The following is a 7,713-nucleotide window of genomic DNA, read 5'->3' as shown; positions in this document are numbered from 1 at the left end:
GGCCGTGTCCACATCAAAATACAGTATTTCTAAAACAACCTTTGTATTTTCTTTCCCTATATGCACTGCATCATTTCTAAAAATATGATATAGTACTATGATATGGTAACTTTGCCAGGCCTGTATGCATTAATGTAATACGGTCACTGAAATACTCCAAAAACAAAGACAGAAGAGCTGAGCATAGGCCTGCGGCTAAAGCAAGGGGCCATGCTCCATGGTGGGTTGGGGACTTGAAACCTTGGGGCCAAGCCTACTGCCTTACCTTGCTAACAGCAAGTTAACCCTGCTGTAACTTTGCACAAGTGATCAATTGTTTACATGATGCTAACAAAAATGTTGTTAGGTCTAGCACTGTTTAAGAGAAGGACAGAAAGAAACAATAAAATGTGTAATTAATCTAAATTAGTGTACATACTTCAGCGCAGCTACAGGAAGAATGCATCACTTTAAAACTCCCATGAGCCATAAATTCAAAAAGCATTGGATGCTGTTTAGTCATGTTTCTGTTAGTTGTTAGAAACAAGGAAAAAACAAGAATAACACGGCTGAAACTTATTCCCCCTTGTATGTTACTGTTATGTAGAAACTGGTATTAACTCGCTAGCTACTACAGGATGTAAGAAAAGTAGTAGTTTAGTAGTAGAATCTGTCTGAAGCCATTACTGAAAAACAGTGGAATGACTTCATGTTAGTTTATTATGGTTAGTGTTTTTTCTGGTCTTGAGCGTGGCATGCGACACGTGCCGTTGTGATAGAGCACCCGACCAAGTTCAGAGGCTTCAGTCCTGGACACAGCTGTCCTTGGTTCAAGTCCTGGCCTTGGTGGCCGGTGCTGCATGTCTTCCCTCTCTTTTCACCTCACTTCCTGTATGCTTACTTTCAAATTATGTCAAAAAAATAAAGGCCCATAGTGCCACAAAAAATATAAAAAAAGAGTCTTGAACAAAAATAGTTTGGTTCAAGCAACATTTCCACTATTTGTTAGTTGTTAATGTAAGTCCACCTTTGACCCCGCTGTATAGATATATGGCAACAGCATAATAACACATGAGAAAATTGAAATTCTGTTACAAAATTTGGTTTTCCTGTGGCATACCAAGAACATCAGTTGCCTATCTGGCAAGCCCATTGAAAACCTTCTGGAGAAAACACTGGAAACATTAAAACATTATAATCTGTATGAGTAATGCTGAAATTTTCCACAACCAGTATTAAAAATATAGTCTGTTCATGCTTCTTTCAAGCACCCACTTATTTATCACCAGCTGTACTCACAAAATCACTACTTCTTTGATCTTGATAACAAAACTAGACAGCAGATGTAACTCACCTCTCTTAATTTGGCCAAAAAACCTTTTAATTGAAATATACCACAACGGTGGGTGCACAACCACCATAAAAATACATTTCTGTGTATAAACTTATGTACAGACTAATTTAAGTAAACCCCAAACAGCTCAGAGTCCGTTGTCACACACCTTCACTGACCCTATTAGCACCTTAGCAGAAGATGTTTGTGTGTTTAGACACTAATGATACTAAACTTGTCACCGCCAATGATTGACCATCTGTGTGTGTGTGTCAGCGTGGACTCTGGCCCACATGAGCATCTGCTGTACTCCAGTGCTCAGCCATACAGCACACTCCATTATTCCCTGGCAAAGTGTGTATGTGTGTGTCAGCGCTGCAGGTGCTACATTAGGGTGATGTGTTTAATCATCAATTCAGCTAAGGAACTGCCCTCTCCACCCGTACATCTAACTGTCTGTGTTAGGGTTTGCCTTTACTCAGAGGTCAGCTTATAGCTCAGCCAAGAGGAGGATATGTACTAAACGAGAAGTGAGAGTTTAAAGGTTAAAGGTTTACAGGGTGCTTGTAATTTTGGGAATTGGATATCTTAATTCTACATGTGAAAAACTTTAACCCGGGAGGTGCACAAAAAGAACATTTCTTTAGTATTTGTAATTGCTGAGACTACTGAGGATGTCTAACTCCACCATCAACTTCTACATCCAGCCGCACTCCTTCAGCTTCTCTGATATTATCGTCATTGCAACATATTTTCTTCTGAACCTTGCTGTTGGTATCTGGGTAAGAGTCAAAGATATAGCTAATTACGCACCTGTGCTTTGTTAATATCATACTATAACTGTTGTCTCTGTCAGTCATCATGCAGGGTGAGCAGGAACACTCTGAGTGGGTATTTCTTGGCTGGAAGGGACATGGCCTGGTGGCCGGTGAGTCTATCTCTGGGATCCTTTGAGATGTTGCTTAACTTTTACCTTGGAAAAAGGAGAACGGCTAAACCTTTATATAAGCATGTTGTCACATAAGTGCCTATTAGCAATTCTTGTTCTATTACGTTGATAAATAAAGTACTTGGATTTTATTTTGGTACACAATTGAAGATAAGGAAGGCTTGAGTGATAATTAAACAGTTATCTGTTTTAGTATAATCTTGAAATAAAAGCTGGGGCACCGTGTAAGAGAATGTAGAGTTTTGTGAGTTTTATATGCTTAATTACGCTTTAAACTTTAAGTGCGTCTCCTGAATGTTGTTATGTAAGCAGCAAAATATCACGAGTATTGTGTAATGCTAAAAAATAGCAAAAGTGTTAAAGGAAAAAATATGAAACACGACAAATAATGAGGTTGTTTACAAAAAATAACATCATTGAATGCAAATGACAAGGACACAAGGGCACTAGGGGGTACTTTGCCACGTTCAAACTAAAAACAAAACCTCACTTATAACTTGGGAAAACTGGAAATAGACTTTTTTACCAAGGACTAAAGAAATATATCTATAATTTTGCAAAATGTATAGAGATATCCCTCTTCAAGTCACTTTAGCTCTTTTTTTTAGATATTTTTGCAGCACTATTGGCCTTTATTTATTTATTTTTTTGACAGTAGGCAGACAGGAAAGAGAGAGTGGGAGACTTTTGGCAAATGTCGACAGGTCCGGGACTCGAACCTACGACAGCCGCTTCGAGGACTGTAGCCTCTGCATATGGTTGCGCGTTCAACCCCTACACCATCAGCGCCGTGCCCAAGTCACTTTAGTTCTGTTCAAATATTTTCATCAACAAAATGCCATCTTTGAGCACTTTACAATACAAAAAAGGTCCAATCCATATCCAGTTAGAGTCTTAATTGATCTAAACTCAATTCAAATCAACTGAGTTCATTTTAATATTATCCAATGATAAGGTCAGATGTGGATCGAAGTGTAGAGCTGTGAGAAAGTATTTGCCCCCCTTAAAGATATCTTCTGTTTTTGCTTTTTTGTCACACTTTCAGACAAAGATAACCTAATTACATACAAAATGCAGATCTAAAAATATTATTTAATTTGTTAAGAGACATTTCTGGTTGATTCTGCTGAAGAGCAGACTTTATGCTTCTAGCAATTGTAGCAAGTCGTCCAGCTCCTGAAGCAGCAAAGCAGCCCCAAACTATCACACTACTAGACATTCTTGGCAAATGTGTTAACTTTGGTTTTTACCTTGGAGCTTTACCATAGGCGTCATTTTTGTCCCATCTCTCTTGTTTATTCTTGAACCATGAACACTCACCTTAATTGAACCAAGTGAAACCTGCAGTGCGTCAGATGTTCTGAGTAATTTTTGTGGGTCAGCTGCACCTGGAAAGGTTCATCCCTTTTCCGCGTTTCCTCACTTTGTAGATGATGGCTCTCGCTGTTGTTCCGTGTAGTCCTGAAGCCTTAAAAATTACATGATAACCATTTTCAAACTTTGCTATGACAAGGTATATGTCCTGTAAGAAGGCGCATTCCTTCTCACAGGACTGTATTCATTTTGGTCCTAATCTGTTCAAAGTTGTGCTGATGCTCTTTGAAGCATTTCCTCATCCTGAACAAGCATGTGGCGTAGGTGAGGAGCAACAACTCTCTTTTAACAAGAAGGGACCTCCATGCGGACCGGGCCGAGTAGACCTCCTGCATAAGAGGTTCCAGTACCAGAAGCCTTCTCGCATTGACTAGCTTGGTTCTGATTCTGTCATGGAAAAGACACGCACATCTGATATAATGTAGAATGGAAAACTGCTAAACTGCTCTTTCCTAATTAAATTATACATTTTACATGCAGAAATATGGAATATGGCACATGTGGTCCCTCAGCAAATTATCTGGGAAACTTCAAAGGCATGTTTGCAGGAAAAAGTTACATCATTTTTCAGGGTAGTGTGGCTCAGTGGGAGAGCAGGCGCACCATATGGAGTCTATGGCCTTCAATGCAGCTGTCCTGGGTTCCAGATTACTCCTTTTGCTACTCCTGCAAAATGTTTGAAGTTATTTAATCTGGTTAAGGAGAAACATCAATCTTTCCACCACCAGTCTTATTCAGGAAATGTATCATCTATTATCAGACCGCATTCTGCACATCTTATAATTAGCATTGCTCTGAAGTCTTAATAATAAGCAGACTTGGCTGTTGGGCAGACTTATCAGACAGTGACATCAAATCATGCACCAAGAAAGGAAAAGTAGGACTTTCACTCTCTAGTTAATTAGGTCTTTATTTGCACAAGGAAACACAACAATTCACAACAGATCCACAGGAAATAAACAAAATATGCTGGTGATATAAGAAAACCTCAAAGGGACTAATATAAATCTCACTACTTAAAGTTACAAATGGATACAATGAAATTGACACATTAAAAGTCAAATAGAAATGAATCATGACAAAGAATATAACAATCACAAATGGAAACAAAAGTAAGATCTAATAAATACATGAAACTAATCATAAAGCAACAGGAGAGTTAAATAAGAGGTGAGTTTATCTACCTGTCTTGTATTAGCATTTTATACTTTACAATTTGTTGTGAATAAGGTTTAAAAAGCACCTTAATAAAAACCGTAAAACACAAGTTAAATATTTCTTTTTATCAGCAGTTGTTAGGATCTTACAGAATCAGTTCTAGGTTTATAGATTGTTTGTTCTACTCAAGGTTTACACAGCGGTTCAACAATATTTGCACATATGCAAAATGTTGTAGACATAACATTTTAACTTTGTATAATGTTTTTCTTTTTAAAATAAAGATAATAAACAAACCCTGAGTATTTGTTTGGTGTGCAGATTGGCTCATCTCTTTTTGCCAGCTCAGAGGGCTCGGGTCTATTTATCGGCCTGGCTGGGACTGGTGCCGCAGGGGGCATCGCTGTCGCCGGATTTGAATGGAACGTGAGTAAGACGCACTACATTTCTTCTTATTGATCTTTTCATTATGACCAGACACTTTATACTCTGGAATGAAAAACATCCAGCCTAATGATCAAGCTGCATGTTGTTTCTTTTGACATTTAATGGTTAAGAAAGAAAACAGAGTATAAAAACTAATCTTCCCTTTGTGTTTGCAAACAAAAGCTCTATTTTTTCAGCTTTTGAATGCATTCTCTCCTTGGACTTGAAATAATAAATCGCCTGCAGGTGTGGTCTGACATGCAACATGCAGCAGGTGGCAGCACCATAACCCCTTAACCCAACCCTTCCTTGCAGACATGAGATCTTTATATTCTGCTAAAGTGTTTCTAGCTGTCTGAACACTGGCACATTTTTCAACATGAGTGTTTTAGACAATCTGGTCAACACCTTTCTTTTCTTTTCTTTTGTCTGCCCAATCACAGGCAACGTATGTGCTGCTGGCGCTCGCATGGATATTTGTGCCTGTGTACATCTCCTCCGGGGTTAGTTTACACACACACACACACACACACACACACACACATACAGCTTGGGTTTTTCTATCCTTACGGGGACTTTGCATTGACTAATTTTTCCATCATTTCTATGGCCTAACCCTGACCCCATACCTAACCATTACCGGTACATACCTAACCTAAACTATATTCACACCTTAGTTCTAAACCTAACCCCTAACACCAGAACAGCATTATCCCCCATTGGGACCAGGCTTTGGTTCCCACAAGGAGCTGTGGGTCCTCACATCATGATATATTTTCAGAAAGTAGGCCTCATCATGTAACAAATGCAGAAACGTTCACACATATGTAAATGTATATATGGGTGTGTTATCGTCTTGTCAAGGCTGGTTCTGCAGGTAAATTTAGGCACCAAAAGACTTCTCAAACAAGGATTCCCCGCCTAACAAATTCTTTAACAGGGTGTTACACTAACAGTTACTATTTCGAAACAGATGCCAAACCTTACTCTATACCTCATTGTTGTCCATTCAAAATTAAAGAAAGGTGAACTAATTAACCTTGTCTACAGTCAGTAATCATCAGGACATTATACTGATATAGTTACAACTACAGATTTCACTGTGTTTTTTGGGATTTTATGCACCAAACTGAAGATTTTAAGCAAAAATAAACAAACAAAAACTCCACAAAGTTTTGCATAATCGTGTGGAAGTAAAATGAAATATATTTGTTTTTCAATTCTTTGAAATAAATTGAGTTGCATGCATTTGTATTTAGCCTGCCTGAGTCAGTATGTAAAACCACTTTTTGCAGTGAATTCAACTGCAAGTGTGTGTTTGTCTCTACTATCTTTGCACATCTAGTCTGTGAACAACAACTTTCAAGTCTTGAAACCGATTCTCATTTGGGTTTTGGTCTGGACTTTGACTAGACCAGTCTAACACATCAATATGCTTTGATCTAATTCATTTCATAGTAGCTCTGACTATGTTTAGGTTGTTCTTCTGGAAGGTGAACCACTGTCCCTGTCTCAAGTCTTTTGCTACCTCTAACAGGTTTTATTCCATGTTTGTCCAGTATTTAACACCATCCACCTTGCATGGCACCATGCATGTGTAATTAAGAGGCAAACGTATGCCAATAGTGAAATATAATAATTCATCAGGCTGCCGTGCCCACAGAGTCCTACCAACAGTAACTGTTCCCAGTACGATTCAACATCAGCTTGTTGTGTGTGATCATACTGTGCTTCAAGCTTGCACAAGTCAGTCTAAAAGAAGAACATCAAATATGAAAGCAGGTGACTTCCTGTTGTAAGTGGGTGGAGCTGAAGTGATGTCATCAAGTGAACATGTGAATATGAGGTGTGTTGGTCTTAGATGACACACAGAAAGTTTGGTTCTGCTGAGGCTTGTGTATTAAAGTTATTACAGTTTCTTCTTTAATGGCGAGAAGTCAGACTTTACAGCTTGGCCACGTCCAGATAGTTTCATGTTGCAAAAAGCTTTTGATAACTTTTGACCCCCAATGTCTTGAGAGTAATTTGAGTTTGATCAAATACCGAGGCTAGAAACGGCAAAAATGGGGTCAAAAACAATAATTAAATTCAAAATGGCCGACTTCCTTTTGGGTTTGGACCAAGGCTCCAAGTGACTGAGAAGTCTTGAGAAGTTACATATGTGTACCAAATTTCATAATCCTCTGTCAAAGCATGGTTTGGGGCTAATTTTTTTTATTTTCTATGTGGCGCTGTGGAGGATTTAGGTCACACCTACTAAATATTCAATTTGATATCAGTTGGGGGCTGGACTAAGATCAATCATATGAAATTTGTTGCAGATCAGATGATATATGTGGAAATTAGAGCCAAACATATTGCTATGGGGTGACATCTCACTTCACCACGAAGACACGGCCACACCCTCTAGAGTACAGTTTCTGTGTTTCAAACGAAGTTAGACGAACTTGTTATCTGTCTTCTGACATAATTTCAAGTTGATTAGGTCAAGAGG

The 7,713-nt window shown here is 38.6% G+C and overlaps 1 protein-coding gene across 1 annotated transcript in view; it reads left to right on the top strand.

Annotated features, from left to right (window-relative positions):
- The first annotated feature begins 2,203 nt into the window (after positions 1 to 2,203).
- Positions 2,204 to 7,713, top strand: part of slc5a10 (solute carrier family 5 member 10) — a 45,121-nt gene continuing 39,611 nt past the window's right edge. Inside the window, exons 1-3 of the mRNA XM_047365185.1 lie at positions 2,204 to 2,240; positions 5,115 to 5,219; positions 5,663 to 5,722. Of these exons, the coding sequence (XP_047221141.1) occupies positions 2,226 to 2,240; positions 5,115 to 5,219; positions 5,663 to 5,722 (180 nt within the window). The 5' untranslated portion in view covers positions 2,204 to 2,225. The remainder of the gene's footprint in view (positions 2,241 to 5,114; positions 5,220 to 5,662; positions 5,723 to 7,713) is intronic.

This window comes from Girardinichthys multiradiatus, chromosome 5 (genome assembly GCF_021462225.1).
Source record: "Girardinichthys multiradiatus isolate DD_20200921_A chromosome 5, DD_fGirMul_XY1, whole genome shotgun sequence".
Taxonomy (NCBI): Eukaryota; Metazoa; Chordata; class Actinopteri; order Cyprinodontiformes; family Goodeidae; genus Girardinichthys; species Girardinichthys multiradiatus.
The sequence above is the reverse complement of the archived record's forward strand: the minus strand, read 5'-3'. Positions and strand labels throughout refer to the sequence as shown.